Source organism: Hypomesus nipponensis, chromosome 6 (assembly GCF_054491055.1).
Source record: "Hypomesus nipponensis isolate SF chromosome 6, ASM5449105v1, whole genome shotgun sequence".
Taxonomy (NCBI): domain Eukaryota; kingdom Metazoa; phylum Chordata; class Actinopteri; order Osmeriformes; family Osmeridae; genus Hypomesus; species Hypomesus nipponensis.
In genome coordinates, this window is record NC_140366.1 from 6,593,028 (window position 1) to 6,613,217 (window position 20,190).

At 44.4% G+C, this 20,190-nt stretch overlaps 6 protein-coding genes and 1 long non-coding RNA gene across 22 annotated transcripts in view; 4 read left to right on the plus strand and 3 right to left on the minus strand.

Moving 5' to 3' along the window:
* fam184ab (family with sequence similarity 184 member Ab) overlaps positions 1-1,229 on the minus strand; it is a 44,505-nt gene extending 43,276 nt beyond the window's left edge. For 11 of the 14 annotated variants that reach the window (XM_084700041.1, XM_084700042.1, XM_084700030.1 and 8 more), the window contains exons 1-2: positions 1,017-1,229; positions 398-580 (exon numbers count right to left, since the gene is read on the minus strand). In XM_084700041.1, coding sequence (XP_084556167.1) covers positions 398-580; positions 1,017-1,058 — 225 coding nt within the window. In that variant the 5' untranslated portion in view covers positions 1,059-1,229. Of the gene's footprint in view, positions 1-397 lie in introns of all 14 variants that reach the window. The other 3 variants (XM_084700034.1, XM_084700033.1, XM_084700032.1) reach the window with 3 other exon arrangements.
* Positions 1,230-2,022: 793 nt separating this feature from the next.
* On the minus strand, positions 2,023-14,305 carry LOC146286738 (histone H1-like). 3 transcript variants are annotated; one of them, XR_014758458.1, is made up of 2 exons: positions 2,946-3,130; positions 2,023-2,385 (listed from the first exon to the last, which is right to left on the minus strand). XR_014758458.1 is itself a non-coding variant. In XM_084699844.1 (2 exons), exons 1-2 carry the CDS (start codon positions 14,257-14,259, stop codon positions 2,373-2,375), a joined length of 621 nt encoding a protein of 206 aa, XP_084555970.1. In that variant the 5' UTR covers positions 14,260-14,305; the 3' UTR covers positions 2,023-2,372. The 3 variants fall into 3 exon arrangements, 2 of the variants coding, with proteins under 2 accessions (XP_084555970.1, XP_084555971.1); XM_084699844.1 differs by lacking the exon at positions 2,946-3,130 and adding an exon at positions 13,652-14,305; XM_084699845.1 differs by lacking the exons at positions 2,023-2,385; positions 2,946-3,130 and adding an exon at positions 12,491-14,305.
* Positions 3,239-4,838, plus strand: atp5mj (ATP synthase membrane subunit j). Its single transcript, XM_084700329.1, has 4 exons — positions 3,239-3,345; positions 4,236-4,359; positions 4,587-4,607; positions 4,710-4,838. The coding sequence occupies exons 2-4, from the start codon at positions 4,236-4,238 to the stop codon at positions 4,721-4,723; spliced, it is 159 nt and encodes a 52-aa protein (XP_084556455.1). The 5' UTR covers positions 3,239-3,345; the 3' UTR covers positions 4,724-4,838.
* On the plus strand, positions 8,827-10,358 carry LOC146286740 (histone H2A). Its single transcript, XM_084699852.1, has one exon. The coding sequence runs from the start codon at positions 8,827-8,829 to the stop codon at positions 9,211-9,213; it is 387 nt and encodes a 128-aa protein (XP_084555978.1). The 3' UTR covers positions 9,214-10,358.
* Positions 10,685-11,190, plus strand: LOC146286741 (histone H3). Its single transcript, XM_084699850.1, has one exon. It carries the CDS (start codon positions 10,712-10,714, stop codon positions 11,120-11,122), a length of 411 nt encoding a protein of 136 aa, XP_084555976.1. The 5' UTR covers positions 10,685-10,711; the 3' UTR covers positions 11,123-11,190.
* LOC146286742 (histone H2A) lies at positions 11,307-12,370 on the minus strand. Its single transcript, XM_084699851.1, has one exon. The coding sequence runs from the start codon at positions 12,353-12,355 to the stop codon at positions 11,969-11,971; it is 387 nt and encodes a 128-aa protein (XP_084555977.1). The 5' UTR covers positions 12,356-12,370; the 3' UTR covers positions 11,307-11,968.
* Positions 14,306-15,004: 699 nt separating the features above from the next.
* LOC146286743 (uncharacterized) lies at positions 15,005-17,419 on the plus strand. Its single transcript, XR_014758529.1, has 4 exons — positions 15,005-15,101; positions 15,852-15,888; positions 16,059-16,129; positions 17,095-17,419. It is a non-coding gene; the product is annotated as an uncharacterized LOC146286743 (long non-coding RNA).
* Positions 17,420-20,190: the final 2,771 nt, after the last annotated feature.

Below are 20,190 nucleotides of genomic sequence, written 5' to 3' on the forward strand. Positions count from 1 at the left end.
GCATTTGTTCAATAGGTGGACACTGGACACCTTGGCGATAATAAACTGCGGGTGTAGAGCATGATTCGCTATGGCCGTGGTAAAAGCTTGCAGCAGAACACGTGAGAGGGATGTCTTTTCCGATTTCTATTTCTTGACATAAATTGAAACTGAAGAATTTGAATGGGACAGTGATATAAGCGACATTTTAGCACGTGCGACATTTTCAGCATTGACATGTTCAGCTTTGCATGTGTGAGCATGCTGAGAGCAACAGTATGCTGTGTAGGGATGCTGTCGATGGATGCTACTCGCAGCATCCTCACCTCGTCGCCGCTTAGGTGTACTGCTGTAGCATCAGCATACAAGCACAGGCAGCCGGTGGCCCTTGTAGCTACATTTCAAAGACATCTCTTACCTTTGTAAGCTGGGCTATTTTCTTGCTCATTTTCAGGTGTAGGTCCTGTGTATATTCCATGGCGATGCCTGACTGGTATGACATTGTCGATGCTGATGATGATGCTGGGTTATATTTCCCTGCTCCCGAGGATGGATTGCCAGCAGGGCTGTAGTATTGCTGCCAACCCGTTCCAGTCGCCATCTTCACGATCCCTTAGTTACAGTACAGTATCTAGCGTGCTGTTTATATAGATTGCAATATGATCAAAGCAGTTATTTTTGTTAGTATCTTTCCGTAGTAAATAACTAACTTGCTGCGTAGCTTTAGTATAATGTATGCTTGCTAGTGCAGCTAGTTAAAGTAACTAACAGCTAACATTTCACGAATCCTTGATAGCTAGCACAAGCGCTAATGATATTCGTCATTTTGCGTTTTTGTCCGAGTACAATGGCTGTACAGCTGACTGAAATTGCTGGCCAGCTATTAGTTTCTTGCTTTTCCGCTTAATTGTGTTTATGTTAAGGTAGGCAGCACTTGGCTATCTAAGTAAAGTAGGTTGCTGTAGCGCTAAACATCGTTAAACATTCCAGAAATTCCTTGCTCTGAGTCTGACTGAAGTTGATGAGTAAACTAGCACCTGGCGATATTTCTCTGCTTGCGGTTCAGGTGGGTGGATCATGAATCCGGTATTGTCGCACCGGAATTTGCCGGGTTGTTGAGATCGGTCCCTCAGAGCATCGTAGTTATCGAGTCCTGTACTGTACGAGCTTGACGAAAGTGTCGCTATGACAGACCGGTTGCTGGCTGAGAGGACACTGTTACCATGGATCACCTCAACAGCACTGAGAAAGTCAACAGATGAAATGACTGACGTCAGTTCCGTTCGTTCCCATTTTTGCTCTTTTCCATTGATGATTTGTTGCCCTTTTGATTACATGCATTTATGATTTTCACAACGCCATCTGCGTGACAACTGCGTGACAAACTGAACCTCGTGTCTATTCAATGCATTTTCACTTTGAATCCCCAAGTCCGTAGAACTACTAACGTAAAGTCATAAATCAAGAATTCAAAACAGTGAACATCAGCCACAGACAAACTCACGTACACGAAGCTTAGCCCATTCATTTAGCATATTTAGATGGAACTGTTGCCTATTTATAATTTCCTTTATAAAACCAGGGTGAAAAACCAGGTTGAAAACTTCTTCCTCCTCAAATCAAGACTTCTTATAACCTTACTGAGAAAACGTGGTTATTATCAGTGACATATGCACTTTGTAAAGCTCACTCTTGGAAGTCGCTTTGGATAAAAGCGTCTGCTAAATGAATAAATGTAAATGTAAAACATATTCTAACTAACATATAGTATACTGTAGGTCTTGTCATTTACTTTCACCTGTGGTATTGTAAATGACAAAAAATACATTAATTATCACAGTTGTTGTCCACCAACATTGTGGAGTTTGTGTATGCTAGTCTTTAATATAGTCTCTATTCGTTATCTTTGTGATAGGATTGGTTTGAGTCCCTGTCAGAACTGTGAGTGGTGTTGATTGTGGGAATTTCTAAATGGGGCATATCCTCATTTAACTTTCTGAACATAAATAATGGAACAGACCAAGGTTCTTCAGAAAAGTGCTGTTTAGTTCACACATCATGAGAGGTGGTACTGATGGAAATGGGGGCCAACACAAGAAGATTTAGAGCTGGGGTACGTCAAATATTTTTGTTATTGTTATTGTTGGTTATTTGTACGTTTGTTATTATTCTCTTTTAACGGACACCCCACCATAGACACACACACACACACACACACACACACACACGTTGAAACAATGTTTTCTTGTATTTACATCCTACATAGATTATTTTCCTAATCCTTAGAGATATTTGCCACGATAATCAGCCAAGAGTACAAGCACTCTGAGACAGAGGCCCTGTGAATGATGTGTTTGGAGCTGCCGTGTTGCTAGGCGATAACTGGTGAGAGCTCAGTTGGAAGTCCTGGAAGATAAGACATATGAAAAGGTAGGGAAAGATGGAGAGAGCAGTGGGGAGTGGGGTCAGAAAGATGGACAGGAGGGAAAAAGAGAAAAAAAAAAGAAAAAAATGAGGGGGTAGCTGCATGTAGACATGGAATGTAATATCTGCTTTGACCATGAGCTATCATCTGTCTTTTCCTCTCTCACATACTCTTTTACTGTCTCTCCCTCTCTCTATTCCAAGCATATGGGGTCTAGAAATCTATCAATTGAGTGCAAAGTTCACACTGTGAAGATGGTGTTTGTATCACAACAAGCAAGTCATTTTGGGTTGAAAGGGTTGCCAGGGTGAGTGATTCCCAGTGGCATAGCTATCAAGGGCTTGTCACCAAGAAATTCACTAACTGGCTGGTTAGCTGATTGACAAACGAATAACTGACTAAATGAATCACTCCAAAATTAGTTGAGTAAAAAAAAAGATGGTTAGGCGGAGGGTGACAGTAACATCAAAACACATCATTGCTACCAGTTGTTTATGCTGCCACATGGTGGTGAACTTGTAAAGCTCAAAACGTAGTTTACCCTGATTTTCCTTTTTGGGTGGTAAACTCATGTCCCTCTGTTGGTGTAGATTTGAACCTTCCAGGCCCCTGAATCTGTACATAATCTCCCCAGGATTTTTCTGACATATAAGGGCATCAACCGATCAACGTTAGCAGAGACTATACCTTTATAAATTATAAAGGTCTTGAATAGATAAGAGAGTTTTGTATGTTTTCTGGTCAATAATAAGAAAAAAAATAGAAAAAATTAATACAGAATACACTCCAGTCCAATAGATGGCAGTATCGCGCACTGGAATTACTACATGAGACTACTGACTCAACAGAAGAAAAATACATCCCAGTGCGCTTTGCGACTCCATACAACTTGCTTGCTTGTTGGGAAGTGACCTTCCTCCTCATACAACACAGACTGAAAGGTAGGTGTAATCATTTCCTGAACCACTATTAGTTTTAATGGTCGTATAGAATAAACCATAATAAGTGTCTCGTTGTTAGTCATACCAGTGTATATTTACGTCTGTTGTTCATCGTGGTGTCTTGAACAGAGGACGGTTAGGCCTTCAGTTGATGCTAGCTCACTAGCCTAGCTAACTTGTCGTTCTCGCAGCATTAGCCTACTGCTAACACTAACACTTGGCGGCTATCGAGTTAGCTCTATTAGCTGTTTTTTTAGTGCCATAGCCATAGTTAGTTTTAGTATTTTGCCTACGAAATATTCAAGTGATGCCAACTACAAAATTAAGGAACATTCGTCACGACATGTAATGTTATGACGATAGGTCTACGTTTAAGGTATAGCTTCTAGCTAGACTACTCTGTTGAGCTAGTAAGGTCAATACTACCAAGTACCAATACAGTACCGTTCAGAATCATTGACAGCAGTTTAGTAACTGCACAAACTTGTAGAACCAGTCAGTGTGTTCGGAACCATACGTGGACTGTGAAATTGCTGTACTATTAAGTATAATGGCATATATGAACCATGGTTATATCATCGAGCAGTACTAATAGCGTTGCAAGGTAAAAGTACTCGGCTCCATGGATACAATCTTAGAATTTGCTCGAAAAGGTTTTAAATGTATTATGTGATAACGGTGTTTTATATAATTCGAGTGGTTAATGTAGCCTATTAGATATGTCAATGCACTTGTACTACTATTTGATAGGTTGTGCCAAGCACAAACGATACATTTTGTATATCCTAGTGCAGACTACAATCTCCAAAAAGATTAGCTAATCCAGTGATTTCCAAAACGTTTTACTGAAAGGTCACAACATCAAAAGTGTCTGTTTTTGTCCTACTCAGATGGCAGGACGTGTGTTTGCAAACTGGTGGGCCAAGATGAGCCCTTACTACACCCAGGCCTACCAGGAGATGTGGGTGGGTGTCGGTATCATGACATATCTGTACTACAAAGTCTCTTATGGGGGTAAGTTAATAATAATAATGATAGTATTTGTAATGCACTATAAATTGCTGATTTGCTATTTAAAATTACTTTGACAATGGCCAAAGTTAGTTTGGTGCAATGGGGATTTAAATTAATTAATGTTTAGATCCCAGAGAGAGAAATGCACCAAGCTTCATGAATTTAGCCTACCACTTGCTTAGTAACATTTCACTGCTGATCAAAATGTATTTAATTATATTTTTTAGGAAAGAAAGCTGTCCAATCCAGTAAGTATTACTCTATATATTGATACGTGTATTTATTATTATTACATTGTTTTACTATTGGTTGGTCGAGAGTTAAATAAACATCTTGCCTTTGTGTCACAGAGCCTGCTCACTGAGTTCTTCAACATGCTGGGCCTCCATCCTCCTTCCCATGTGAAAAGACACCCCTGCTAACGTGCTGTAATGTCTATTTGTATGTAATAAAATATCCTTTGGGATTAATTAATAGAATGTTGCATTTATTTGTCTATTGACTACTATACCATGTTTTAAATTATGCTTTGGTACTTTTTACACAGGCCAAAATCTTCCAAATTCTTCATTTAACATGACAAGTGAACGTTCCTCTAGGTCAGGTGTAGGCGTGGATGTCTCACATAAACATTTAATGTTGAAAATTGTGCTCAATGTAATTTTTGTGTTCACAGTTAATATAACTGGGGAAGATTGTAAAGACATGATATGCTTATCTTAAATACAGTGCTTTGTAAAAATAGCAAGCACCTACTCCAAATCTGTTGGTGGCTAACCAACAGATTTGGTAGAAGTTGAAAACCTGACTTGACTTTAGAGTATTGTCTGCAGTAGCCTCTCCTTAACTCTGATAGCTAGTAACACCCTTAACCCATAAATACAGGTTATGTATTACTTCCCCAATGAGTTTGTGGGAATTGTAAACTTTTAGAAGGGAGTCAGTATAGTGGTCGATATAATTGTTCTTGTATAGTTCCCAAGGAGATGGTGCTTTTTTTTTAAGCACAAGAAGGATTGTTAAACAAATCCTGTCATTAAGAGCACTCGGTGAACACCAATGTTTTAGATGACTTTGTACCTGATGACTCATCAGTGATGAGTTACATTCAGGAAGCAGCGCAAGAGAAATGCTGGAGGTGTTTGGGTTACATAAATCCTTTTCAGGGAAAATGTATTATGACGTTACAAAATCAATTTGATTCCAACAAAAAATGTAATACTGTACAAAGGATTTGCTGTCAGGACATTGAACTCTTGTAGTTGGTCTCAGACCGTACTATGTTCCGAGGGAATTCTCTCACATGGTCACCATTGTTGTTTACATCCAGGCACGGGCTGCGCCTGCATTGGCATGTGATGTCATCTATGAGACTGTTGTGAGAGTACAGACCCAGCACCCTGATGCAGCCATTGTGATCTCTGGAGACTTTAACCTTGTCAGTCTCTCCTCCCATCTAACTGGCTTTGTGCAGTATGTAGACTGTCTCACCAGGGAAAATAAGATCCTTGATCTACTGTACGCCAATGTACAGGGCTGTAGCATACACATCTAGAGCCCTCCCACCACTCGGCAGATCATATCACAACCTGTTACTCTCCAGCCCTCCTACAAACCCTGTGTTGTGAGGTAGCCTGTCACCACCAGGACATTCAGGAAGTGGACACCAGAGGCCAAAGAAGCTCAGCGGTCCTGTTATGAAAGCACAGACTGGAATGTACTGCAAGAGAGCGCAGGCTCGTACAACGGGAGCTGAAGAGGAGCCTGAAACAGGCCAAGGAGGAATATAGAAAGAAGATGGAAAGGAAGCTGCAGCACAACAACACCAGAGAGGTGTGAAGGGAAATGAAGACCATCACGGGCTACAAGCAGAAGGGCAGTCTGGCTACAGCCCCTGATGTGGTTAAGGCCAATGAGTTCAATTACTTCTATAACAGGTTTGACTCAGCGGCCCCATCATCAACAGTCCTCCCCCCCCCCACCTCTCCTCCAGCAGCAGCCTGTCCCCTTCACCAGCTACTCCTCACAGCTACAGCCCTAACTTCACGGCTGAGCCCCTTACCCCCCCAAGCCTCCCCCTGTGCCTCACAGCTGACGAGATGAAAAAACGGAACGCGGGAAAGGCGGCCGGCCTGGATGAAGTGTGCCTGAGGCTGCTGAAGGTCTGTGCTGACCAACTGGCCGAGCCCCTTCAAAAGCTCTTCAACCTGAGCCTACAGTCAGGTACCCAAAACTGGGCGCCCGGCCGTGCTCAACGACTACAGACCGGTGGCCCTCACATCACACATCATGAAGACTCTGGAGCGGCTGTTTTTCTGCGCCACCTGAGACCTTTGACCGAACATGCACTGGACCCCCTGCAGTTTGGGTACCGGGAGAGTGAAGGGGTGGATGACGCTGTCCACTACCTGCTCCAATGGGTCTACTCGTACCTGGATGAGCCCGGAAGTCAAGTGAGGATTATGTTCTTCAACTTTTCCAGCGCCTCCAACACCATCCAGCCTCTCTTACTCAGAGAGAAGCTCGAAAGGATGGGGGTGGATCCCTTCTTCACATCCTGGATTACAGACTACCTGACAGGACGGCCGCAGTTTGTCAGACTGGGGAGTTGTGCCTCTGACATTGCTGTGAGCAGCACTGGGGCTCCGCAGGGGACTGTGCTGCCTCCGTTCCTGTTCACCCTCTACACGTCTGACTTCCCCTACAGCTCTGGGTCCTGTCACGTCCAGAAATATTCAGATGACACGGCTATAGTGGCGTGTGTGAGGGGAGGAACAGGAGGGGGAGTACAGCCTTCGGCGACTGGAGCAAGAGGGATGGCCTTCTCCTTAACACCAGCAAGGTCATTGACTGCTGTAAGACTAAGCCACATTTGCAACCTATTAATATCCAGGGCAAGGAAATCGCTGTGGTGCAGACCTACAAGTTATTGGGGGTGCACCTGGACGACAAGCTGAACTGGTCGGCTAACGCAGGTGCACTGTACAAGAAGGGCAGAGTTGTTCTTCCTGAGGAAACTCAGGTCTTTTGAGGTCTGCAAGGAGATGCTGCTCATGTCTTAGCAGTCAGTAATGGCGAGCGTGCTCTTTTATGCTGCAGTCTGCTGGGGAGGCAATATGTCCAAGAGGGACACTGGGCAACTGGACAGGCTGGTCAGGAAGGCGGGCTCAGTGGTGGGGCAGAGCCTGGACTCACTGGGGACTGTGGTGGAGATACGGATGCGGGGCAAGCTCTTGGCCATCATGGGCAATGTCAATCATCCCCTCCACCATGTCCTGGCAGGACAGTCCAGCAGCCTCCGTAGTGGGCGGCTCAACCAGGGTGCGAATTATGGGGGGGTTTGGGGGGGTCTGACCCCCCTAATTAAGACTTGGACCCCCCCAAAAGAGGTCAAAACAACAGGTCGGGGGGGGCCGATACATGCCCTGGAGAAGAAGTTGACCCCCCCCTTATTGTCATTTTATAATTCGCACTCTGGGCTCAACACCCTACGTTCTCGGACTGAGCGTCTTAGGAGGTCCTTTGTTCCAGCTGTCAAAAACTCTAATATATAACTAATATATGACTTCACACTGTTTTGCACTATACACCTACAATATACATATACATCTTATCTACACTGTACATAACTTATTGTATTGTTTGTTTGTATTGTATTGTCTGTACATATTGTATGCAATTGTAAATATGAGTGCTGTGACAGATACCTGATTTTCCCAACGGGATTAATAAACTATATCTAAGGCAATACATACTTAAGACATTACAACATTACCTGCTACCTGGCGACTCAAAGATAGAGGTTGTTTACAACTGCTGTTTAATTCTGTTAAATTAACTATTGCAAATAAAGTTTATTTTCTCAATATATTAGGCCTACACTAGTCTAGAGTGAAATGATCCATTTTTATACCACACATATTTAAACATAAAAATCAAACAGTTGGCTCCTGTCTGTGATCATAACATTACACCAGTTGCTCTATTATTTATTTATGCTTAATTGTTAAAATACAACTGGATGTAAAACTTGTTTGTCACCGACAACAGCTGGAAAAGAAAAGTCAGTATTCTCAAGGCATCCTAGTCATAAAATGGGAAGGGTAAAGGTAACCATGGATCTCCTGCGGACAGTTGTCAGTCACACAGCAGATTATATGATGTGACAACCTATGTATTATTCTCATGGAATAGCCTAGTTAATTACACATAGGCCTAATAGCCTATCACTAGACGACCGAAATTGAGTAGAAGAGCGACGGAAAGGACCAAAGAGAGAAGAGGGTGGGGACGAAATGTCCCCCCTGCAGTCTGCGATAGAGCGAAAGGCAACGCCTCCAGTTTTGCCGCTACCTCTGATTGGATCGAGACTGAACTGGCCTTGTGACCAATGACTGCCAGTTACCGTGAAGTATAATAGCTGGGCTCTGACCGATGCTATTCACTGTAATCTTAAACGTCAACAAAATGAGCGGACGAGGAAAAACCGGAGGCAAAGCCAGGGCCAAGGCAAAGACCAGGTCATCCCGCGCTGGACTTCAGTTTCCCGTGGGTCGTGTGCACAGACTTCTCCGTAAAGGAAACTACGCTCAGCGTGTAGGAGCTGGTGCGCCCGTCTACTTGGCCGCCGTGCTCGAGTATCTGACTGCTGAGATCCTCGAGTTGGCTGGCAACGCTGCCCGCGACAACAAGAAGACTCGCATCATTCCTCGTCACCTGCAGCTGGCTGTCCGCAACGACGAAGAGTTGAACAAACTCCTCGGCGGTGTCACCATCGCTCAAGGCGGAGTCCTGCCTAATATCCAGGCAGTACTTCTTCCCAAGAAGACCGAGAAGGCCGTCAAGGCCAAGTAACATCCCTTTTTTATGTGATCGGTCACCCTCCCCAAAGGCTCTTTTAAGAGCCACCCAATTAACTCAAGAAAAGCGCATTGACCTTTATTAACAATTTGCATGGGATCAAATTATTTCACTAGTGAGCCATAATCACAAATGTAGTGGGTTAAACCGACGTCGATTTTTTTTCCTTATATTTAAGTAAGACAACTTTCTTTGGATAGGTTTATCAACGTTGTTAATTATCATACATGCACTCTGCCTATTTGATAGACGTCTACAGGAGCCTATTATCCCACCCCCAGCAGAAAACGTTCCCACGGCCATGTAGCCTACATATTTGAATAGTCTAATTTCCGTAGGATACATTTACATTGACGCTAGTAAAAAATAATAATTGGATTATAAATCATTTTGTAATACATAAATAAACCACTAAGGCGACCAAAGGATCGGCCCATTGCCATTGCGCGCAGCAGTTCAAAGGAGGACGAGGGCGGAGGCATGAAGTTTGAAATTTAGGCGGGCACGGAGGCTTTAGGTATGTTCGACTTCATGCAGCGCCGGCGTCGCCTGCAGCCCAGCTGACTTGAAGCAGCCAATGGCATTCTCAGCTTCAAGGCTGCCGGCTGCAGCCGAATGTCGGGGCCGCCGTCGCTGCATGAAGTCGAAGACACCTTTTGTAAGATCCCCAAAGGCTCCTTTAAGAGCCATAAACATCACTCTTGCAAAGCGCAATATATTCTTGAGGTTTTTCATGAGCCAGAAAGTTATACATTTGACATTACACATAAATTACTAATGTGTCACCTTGAATATCCCTTACGAGTATTAGATCCCTTATGAAAAGGAAAATGTGTCTTTATCATGTGTAGCCTACGTACACAAGAGCGTCGCCCAATGCTCTCTGAAAACCATGTTAATACGCGCGGCCATATTGGTGTGTCTACTCTCGATATAGCCTTACGCTTTTCAAACAAGCCTGGGAGGATAATCATACATTGTGCACAAGGATAAAGATGCTCATTACGAATAAGATAATCTATGTTAGATATTCATCTATGCACGCAAATAAATACGATGTTCCCTTGTAAAAAAAAGCGCTTGTTATTTTGGAAATTATGATTAAATTTGACCATTTGAAAGGGAAAATGGAAGTTGTTTGAAACTGTTTCTTAATTTTAAAATTATAATATCAAAGCAATCTTGGGAGTGGGCGGGGTCTTGTTTGAATTTTTGGCGGCACTGACAACATCCAATGGCGGGCGAGAGGGAGGCTCCTGCCTGACAATAGGTTTGTTCGATTTCATACAACGCCGGCGTCGCCTGCAGCCCGGCTGACTTGAAGCAGCCAATGGCAATCTTAGCTTCAAGGCAGCCGGCCGCCGCCCGCCGGTGCTGCATGAAGTCGAACGCCAGGCTGTCCAATCAATGCACGACGTGGCTGTAGATATAAACTTGTTCACGTCCCTTTTACTGTATTCACTTTCGACTCGAAGAGAAGGAAACCAGCAACATGGCCAGAACCAAGCAGACCGCTCGTAAATCTACCGGTGGCAAAGCCCCGAGGAAGCAGCTCGCCACTAAGGCAGCCCGTAAGAGTGCGCCAGCCACCGGTGGCGTGAAGAAGCCCCATCGTTACAGGCCCGGCACCGTGGCTCTGAGAGAGATCCGTCGCTACCAGAAGTCAACTGAGCTGCTGATCCGCAAGCTCCCCTTCCAGCGTCTGGTCAGAGAAATCGCCCAGGACTTCAAGACTGACTTGCGGTTCCAGAGTTCCGCTGTGATGGCTCTGCAGGAGGCCAGTGAAGCCTACCTGGTTGGTCTCTTCGAGGACACCAACTTGTGCGCCATCCACGCCAAGAGGGTTACCATCATGCCCAAGGACATCCAACTGGCCCGCCGCATTCGCGGAGAGCGCGCCTAAATGTAATTTGACTGCAGCATCCCCAAAGGCTCTTTTAAGAGCCACCTCATGATCTCTATGAAAAGACAAAGTCCTTCCATTTTCTTGCATGCTTGTATGTAAAATTCACACAACGATGTTCTACAAATGATGACATTAAGCAGCTATATTGTATCTAGTCCAGAACCAACTTCTACAAAAAGGAAATGGTGCGGTATGAATTTAATTCCCAATATGCTAAAGTGTTACACTTACACTTGTAAGTGAAGCCACCCGAAACAATGTTGCAGGTATGGCTAACTTGAGCGCCAATGTAGCAAACAGTGTTGCAAGTCAGCCACTGGATACAGTAAAGAAATGGCAGTCACTGAAACCCCTAGGAATCTCGAATGGGCAAATATATCATTGTTTTTAAGATAAGATACCAAACACAAATTTAAGTATTAAAATAAATACAGCAGCTACAACATTAACTACTCAAAGGGAGCATGTCTATGCAACTTGCTTCAGTATCTTTTTGGTTTTCCAAAACTTGTAAAAGCGTCTGTTAAATGAATGCAAGTTGTATTTACAAATATATATTTTTTTACATGTTTCAGTTTAAACAAAAGCACACATGATCAATGGTAATGCCATTGGACGCTGACAAAGCCTTCGTGCCCGCCTACATTTAAAAATGTAGGCCTCCGCCTTCATCCTCATTTGAACTGCTGAGCTACTTATCAATTGATTACGATTAATTGGCACTACGATGTAAAACCGGTACTTGTTATGGAGAAAGTCAATGCACTTTTCAAAAGGTAAATAAGTGGCTCTTAAAAGAGCCTTTGAGGAGGATGACCAAACACACCAATATAAATAGGAACATTACTTGGCCTTGACGGCCTTCTCGGTCTTCTTGGGAAGAAGTACTGCCTGGATGTTAGGCAGGACTCCACCCTGAGCGATGGTGACACCGCCAAGGAGTTTGTTCAACTCTTCATCGTTGCGGACCGCCAGCTGCAGGTGACGAGGAATGATACGAGTCTTCTTATTGTCGCGGGCAGCGTTGCCAGCCAACTCAAGGATCTCAGCAGTCAGGTACTCGAGCACGGCGGCCAAGTAGACGGGCGCACCAGCTCCCACACGCTGAGCGTAATTTCCTTTCCGCAGAAGTCTGTGCACACGACCCACGGGAAACTGAAGTCCAGCGCGGGATGACCTGGTCTTTGCCTTGGCCCTGGCTTTGCCTCCGGTTTTTCCTCGTCCGCTCATTTTGTCGACGTTTAATAATACAGTGAATAATATCGGTCAGAGCTTAGTTATTATACTTCACGGTAACTGGCAGTCATTGGTCACAAGGCCGGTTCAGTCTTGAACCAATCAGAGGTAGCGGCAAAACTGAAGGCGGAGTCTTTTGCTTTATCCCAAACTGCGAGGGGGTATTTGGTCCTCACCCTCTTTTCTCTTTGTTCCTTTCCGTCGCTCCTCTACCCAATTTCGGTCGTTTAGTTATAGGCTACAAGCTTATGTGTAATTAGCTAGGCTATTCCATGAGAATAATAAATAGGTTGTCACATCATAGGCAAAAGGCATAGCCCACCGAAGGCAAAACGCAGAAATCTCCTGTGCTTCAGTTTGATAGACAGATGGAAATACGCGTCCTTCAGATCTATGCTGATCCCAAAGTTGTTCCTCTGTACACAAGTCAGCAAACGCTTTATTGTCAGCATGCAAATAGGCCGTCTGGCCACACTTGTAGAGCATCCTCAGGTCTAGAATCGGCCTCACCCCTCAGTTTTTCTAGGGAACCAGAACATAAGGGGAGTAGAGACCCGAGTTCTCCTGGTTTCTGGGAACCGGGATCACCGTCCCTTTGGTCAGCAAACTCGTTATATCCTTCCGGAGATGCTGCGGAGCCGTAGACAGGAAACGGCCGTACTCTCGTCTGACCCCAGCCACCTGTGCACCGAATCGGCGACACAGCCCAATGTGGGGTCAACTCTAAAGGGCTGGAGCAGCGTCTCAAGGCCAAGAGGTCTAAGTGCTGTCCTCATTTTGAGCCTCGAGAGGTCTCACAGCGCGACCAGAGGTATGTGCGTACCGTCGCAGCCGTGGCTCACGTAAAGTGATAAGAGTCACACGCTGTGTTATGGTGAAAGGAGGCGGCTAACCACACGCTTGCTAGCTGGGCCAGACCCGCTACTTACGTGCTCGATGGTTCGGCATCGCGAGTTGTGGAAAACTCGCGAACCGAATCAACTCATTAATCCGCTCGACAACAGTATGAGTGCTCAGCTCTATCTATCGAGACCGTAAGAGGCACTGGATGGACTACTTGTCTTTCTAGTAAAGTGGAATGCCCATGTCAACGACATATTATGATAATCCCCTAGACCAAATGGAGCATTTACTCAAAGCAATAATTAAGCTTTAGCAGTATTTGTGGAGGGGAACAAATGGATGCGCTTTCACGGAAAGAGTTGGTGGCTCTTAAAAGAGCCTTTTGTTTGAGCGTGTGTAACAGTGAGGAAAGCAACTGCCACGTAGAAGTTGTATTGAAGAAATTACTTCTTCTTGGGTGTTGCCTTCTTGGCCTTGGGTTTGGCCGCTTTGGGTTTGGCTGCCTTGACTGCCTTCTTGGGGCTTTTGGCTGCTACCTTCTTGGGCGTCACAGGCTTCTTGGCCTTTTTGGGGCTCTTGGTAGCCTTCTTGGCTGCCACGGTCTTCTTTACCTTCTTGGGAGACTTCTTGGCAGCTGCTGGCTTCTTCGCCACAGCCTTCTTGGGCTTCTTGGCCGCAGCGGGCTTCTTGGCGACAACCTTCTTGGGCTTCGGAGTGACGGCTTTCTTGACGGGCTTCTTTGCCTTGGTCTCAGCAGCCTTGTTGATTTTAAAAGACCCGGAGGCGCCGGTTCCCTTGGTCTGGACCAAGGTCCCCTTTGTAACTAGCCCCTTGACGGCGACCTTAACGCGGGAGTTGTTCTTCTCTACATCGTAGCCACCGGCAGAAAGCGCCTTCTTAAGCGCTGCCAGGGACACGCCGCTGCGTTCTTTCGAGGCGGACACAGCCTTAACTATCAGCTCACCAACGCTGGGTCCCGCTTTCTTGGGCTTAGCTGCTGCCTTCTTCTTGGGTGCCTTGGCCGGAGCGGGTGCTGCTGGGGCGACTTCTGCCATGTCTGTCGTTTGAACCGATCTACCGATCGCTAGAGTAAACTCGAGATTTGTGTGCTCGGGAGTAGTGTTCGGCTCCGGGCTGGGGGCTGGCCTTAAAGGCGGCATGAGAACTGTGTAGACTCAATCAGTCCGCTCGATCGCTGTCTGCAATCGACAAGCGCTGCCACTTGTGTTTTCTCCTCGTGTATAACGGTGTAAAAATCGTAGCTGGAATAGACAAACTGTCCAAAGGCAGCTGTGGCTAGAATGTAAACTTTTTAGTGCTCATAATAAAGTCGTTGTAGTAGCGGAAGCCTCGTGTTTTTTGTTGCAACTGTCCCGACACGCCAGCGTTAGACTCCGAGACTGAGCGTTGCGCACGGGTTTACCGATGGCATTTTTCCTCTAAAGTGTTTAAAAGTGCTTTCTCTTCCGACCAGTACACGTTGCACAGTGGGCCAAAATGTCAAGCAATAGACTTTGCAGCTTCGCGGTAGCCAATTCGGGTGCCAAAGGTTTTTAATGTGCGTCTTCTGAGTCGCGTAAAACACAGGTCTCAAGTCCCGAGCCATCGGTGGGTTCCGTATCCCTTCCCCAAATTATTCGCCCTATATTTTCACTCTCCGAGACAGGCAAGTCATCAAATACAGCACTTTTACTTAATACATTTCTATGAAAACATAGCTCATGGTGTGCACTCACAGCCACCAAACCGACGTATTGTTACGCTATAACGTTATAATACAGCCATTATGTCTATCAGTTGTGGTGTCATTCTCAGAGCGTCAGCTGCAGCGACTTGGACCCGAGACCCAAACATCGCCCTGTGACCTTACCGTGTTCACCTCATAAAATGGCAAATGGTATAGTGTACAAATGTGAACAGCCTTTGTCAAGTTAAGTCTATGGTTATCTGTCACGGACATAGCACGACACAGTGTTAAAAGACCATGCCTAATGTTTGAAGTTTACGATGACCGTTCAGACTAAATACATTATTCTGAATGCAGAGACAAGTCTCAATACCTGGTTTCTGAATGAAGACCCTACTTTGAGTCACTGCTTTTTAATAATTCGCCGGGAATAATTTAATACACGAATGTACGTGACAACATCTGTGAAATGGAACCCTGAATAAATCAAGCTATCGTGACTCACTCGAAATAGCTATGTGGAGCGTAAATTATTTTTTAAGATCAAAATTCTCAATCGGTCATTTGCACTAGGAAAAAGAACATGGATCACTACGATTTGAATTTCAACGTGAAGAATTTGCTAAAAAATTATACACAACTCTATTTCAGAAAAATACAAACTGAAATGTGAATTTGTTATGTATCTCTTCCCACACTGGTCACAGTGGTCTTCTCTCCTGAGTGATCACGCTGGTGTTTCATTAAGTCTCCTGAATGACTAAAGCTCTTCCCACACTGGGGAGGGGGGGGGGGGGGGCAGGAGTATATGCAAGAGAGAGAAGAGCAGAAGGATAAAAAGAAAACACAGAGGGAGATAAGAGATGGTGATAAGAGAAGTCTAGAAATGACCATGAAGCAGTTCTAATATACCCTTTTCCTTTCCTCTCACCTCCCCCCCTCCCTCCTCCTCTCCTCCAGGGTGACCAACTCAGTAGACATGCTGGTGTCTATGATGGTGAGACACACACACACACACAGTACATGGAAACTTCTGGTGTTTATCCAGACTGAAGTAAAATAATAATCAATAATTATTATTTTTTAATAATGATGGTAATAGCTTAAAGTAATAAGCTTGCCATGAGGGTAATTGATGAGTGTGCTTTTACTGTCCTGATATGAAAGCGATTCACATTAAAGATGCTGACAGGAGACTCCATGGTGACCAGTGGAGAAGCTTACCTGGCTGGGAATAGGTGAGCACCAGAGACACATCACATCCACACTGCCACACACTTAGCTCTGTAGAAGTTTGAGGCTCTGTGCACTCACATGGCCATCATGGTGAATGGACCCTTCCGATGTCTGGGCAGTGTCCAGCACTTAAAGAACAGGGTAGAACACACACACACACACACACACACACAGAGCAATTTATACAGTTTGCCTGGTTTCTCTGTACTGTGCCTCATGCTAACATCAGTTTCATGCTAACATCAGTTTCAGTTTCACAGTTTCTCCATACAACGGCTAACCAAAATGCTAACATCTATGGTTTTCCTCAAAATACTGCTACCTCTTACAGCCCTCGCCATTGCCCCTACCCCTGAAAGTTTGGTACTGGCCAAACCATCATCCTGTGCCTGGCGGGGCCGGACCCCGATCTGACCAGTGTCGAACTAGCCTAGCCGGTTAGGGGTCCCCTTTGTGCTAGCAACATTCACAGTTTCACTGTACCGGTCATGTACTTAGACTTGCATGAGGTTCTTTTTAACTGTATTCAACCTGAAAGCCCTTTAGTTAATATGACTCTCTTGCATCGTCAAACACACAGAGGTCTCAAATAGAACAAAACAGGCCCCTTTATTAGATTTGTTTTAATAGTAATTTAGTAAAAAATGCATTTTACATGTACATTGTGTCACATCTTCTTTTCTTGGGAAACAGGACCACAGTCATATGTTGTTCGGTCAAACAGTGAGCAAATACAAAGTTTAAAAAGCATATATAAAATTTGAATACATTCAAGGCTGAATGTCTTAGGTCCAATGCAAGGCAGCCTGCTGCTTTCAGATGGTCTGAAGCCACTGGAGTTCCACGCCTTCTCTTCAAAAATAATTCCTCTGATCTCTGTAATCAAACAGAAGTTCTTCACCTACTGTAATGTTGGGTTTTGCATGGAAAGGAATGAAATCAATTTCATTCCCATTTGTTTCCACAGAAAGAGCTTCGGATTTAAGTTTGGTTTACTCCTTGAGTAGTTGATCAACCGCCCAACGGTCTGCTGTCCAGGGTGGCATTCACAAGCTTCAGAATGGGCATCAATGCAAAGTTCCTGCCCTTTCTTGACCAAGAAAAACATATCTTCACTGGTGCTCCTGTTTAATGTTTTGCCTTCTTTTGCCCTCTTTCCACTCTTTGAGGATTGTATCAATCTTGGGGATGTTGTTCTTCCAGTCTGTTATTCTGAGTAAGTCTTTCACTCTGCTTTGTTCTGGGAGGCATCGGGAGAATTGTACTGTCAAAATAAAATTATGATCATTCAATAGTTGAGAAGAGGCTTAAATTAATTACTTTACATCTTACGCATACCCTTTTTACTTTAGTTAAATCTAGTCAAATTCTTTAAATACTCACAGGCAACATGCTGGGCACGTAGTTTCCTCTGCTCTTTTAGCCAATGGTAATAGAGCGGCCGCTGCAACTCGAGTGAGATTTGTGTGCGCAGTGTCTTAGCTGGCGGCTCCTTATCCAGAGTCACTGGGTACATTTCAAGAAGTCTGTCAAACGCTCTTTTGGTAGACATCTTCTTATTTGAACCAGTGATGGTCTGGTGGGCAGCATCGCACGCTGACTGTGCAGACTCTGAGCTAAATAATAACAATTATATATTAGAAGAAGAATATAACTTAGTCTACTGTCTGTCAAAAATACATATGAATGGATGACTGTGTAAACTAATTGTTGATTGTATTAACAGTGTTGACGGATATAAAAGATTCTTACCTTGATTCACCAGCAATCTCATCCAGCAGCTGTCTGGCCTCCACAACCGTATCAGCTGTAGCGATTAAACATGCGAGATATCTCACCACCAGAGACTGTTTGGCATAGCTTAGACTATTGGCGGACATCCCAAAAGCCTGACGTGCTTCGTGGACGTGAACTGGCTGAATGTGGTATCTAAAACGTAGGTTTGAAAAACATATTAGTATGACATGTATTCAAATGTTTTACCTGAGACAGCTACTAAATGGAGCACACACTGAGGTGGAAATGAATCATGATGGTGAGCTTACTTGACGTGCAGCCGTTTCAGATCTGTGCAGGCATTGTGAATAGGATTCCCAGTGGTGGAGATGAAAAAGCATTCATCTCTTTCATTGCTTTTGACCTTCTTAGAGGTGAGAAGTTGTGACCGCACGTGGGCAAAGTACAGGCCAAACCACTGTTGGCAGAGAAAAAGTAGGAAGGAAAGTTAATAACTTTACATACATTTTCTTGTGGACAGGTTCTGGTGAGTTTCAAGAATAATACACTTTAATAAACTTACCAAGGATTCCTCTGCTGAGAGGGCAAATATAGCAGCATGTTTAGCTGCTGTTGTGTGCTGCTGGACTTTAATAACTGTGAAGCCTGATTGCTTCTGTCTGTCAAGCCAGTCCTTCACCTGCACCAAACAAGGATATCACTTCTATTAGAAAGATCATTAAAAAACGAGTATGGTCAAATTTGCTGAAATTGAAAACAACAATAGTACGGCAATACTCACAGTCATGCGCTCCACGATGCATGGGTTTTGGAGGTTTTTCAGCATCAACACTGCCAGGAGATAATTCACCAGAAAGCTGCAATCGGTGAGAGCTAAGTCTGTGCCGTCACCTTTGTTGACCTTTGTGAGAACTGATAAGAAATCGTTCTTGGCAGCCCTCAACAGAGCCAAGCAGTCATGTGGACCTGTCTCTGCACACTGCTCACGCTCGCCCGTCTCAGAAGCTTCGCCTTCAGGTGGCTGTCTGGCTGTGCTGGTTGAAGGCCTTGGGGAGATATCAGTCACCACCATGTTGCGACGCTGAAGCTCCTCTATCAGCCTGCTGCATGGATCAGGATCCTTTGTCATTTTCTCAAGTAGGTCATAACTGAAAAAAATGCCATCCTTTAGAATCCCCTGAGCATTCATCTTTGCCTGCTGGACCACAGCAGCAATGGAGTCAGTTGATCTCTTCATATAGACTCGGTGCAGATGATTAGACAGATTACCCTGGGATGTCTGGCAGTGAGGGCACAAAAGCCAATGGCCATTTGTATCTGGTGGAGCCATGATTCAATATATTCTTCAGAAGGTCAAAGTCTGTGCTTGAGCAGGAGAAATAAGAAGTGAATGAACTCCCCAATTTATTCTCAATTATAGGCCGCTATACCTCAGTTAAAGCGTCAACCCCCATTGTATATTATAATTAGCCATTGGGCTGCTATTGTTTGCTGGTTTCAGGGGCAGGGCCAAGACAAATGTCTGATAACCTCATGTTACACATCTAAGCTAAATATATATTTAGACATATCCTATAAAGTTTAAACAGTTTCAGTTCTAGTAGCAACATGTTCATGAAAGTCCCACGAGTAAGCACATGTTTGAATAATAATTTTAAGATAAACTGATCCTGATAAACTGAAGGTTTTAACCCCTTTTGGATCCAAACGTTGTACCAGTGTTGAATCCGATGATACATATCGTACAGTCTCAGTTGTGGTATCAACATGTTCAGGCAAGTGCCTTGAATAAGCACAGAGGTGATTCAAAGTTTATTATTTACAATGTAATTAAGATAGAGTGAACTAAAGTTATGAGCGATTTTGGGAGTCTGGTCATGTGTCAAAATATGCTAAAGCTAATTGAGTGCCGACTATACAGGTGAAAACCTCCCCCATTCACTTGCATTGTTTCAGCTTTCAGGGCCAGGGTCAAGGAGATATGTGTGATAATAGCCTCTAAAGATCTGCCCCTAATCAGCATTACATTACATGTACTCATTTAGCAGACGGTTTTATCCAAAGCGACTTCCAAGAGAGAGCTTTACAAAGTGCATAGTTCACTGATAATAACAACAAGATAGCCCCAAAACACAAAATAAGGCCTAAGCCATGTAGTAAGAAATGCTGGTTCTGTTTTGTGAAGCTGCGTCCCAGTGCGGAGCTCTGTGTCCACTAGATGTCCCTCTTCAGCACAGGCCGATTCAATCCCCTCCTCCACTCAGCAGACCAGTGACATTTGCATGTGTATTGTGTTGGTATTAGCATTTGTGTTGGGGGGATGGAT

What these genes read in the sequence shown, in the direction of transcription:
- LOC146286740 (XM_084699852.1), top strand. Translation starts at nt 8,827, where the DNA reads ATGAGCGGACGAGGAAAAACCGGAGGCAAAGCCAGGGCCAAGGCAAAG.
- atp5mj (XM_084700329.1), top strand. Translation starts at nt 4,236, where the DNA reads ATGGCAGGACGTGTGTTTGCAAACTGGTGGGCCAAGATGAGCCCTTAC. An exon ending in CTACAAAGTCTCTTATGGGG is followed by an intron (nt 4,360 to 4,586) that starts GTAAGTTAATAA and finishes TATATTTTTTAG; the next exon opens with GAAAGAAAGCTGTCCAATCC.
- LOC146286738 (XM_084699844.1), bottom strand. Translation starts at nt 14,259, where the DNA reads ATGGCAGAAGTCGCCCCAGCAGCACCCGCTCCGGCCAAGGCACCCAAG.
- LOC146286741 (XM_084699850.1), top strand. Translation starts at nt 10,712, where the DNA reads ATGGCCAGAACCAAGCAGACCGCTCGTAAATCTACCGGTGGCAAAGCC.
- LOC146286742 (XM_084699851.1), bottom strand. Translation starts at nt 12,355, where the DNA reads ATGAGCGGACGAGGAAAAACCGGAGGCAAAGCCAGGGCCAAGGCAAAG.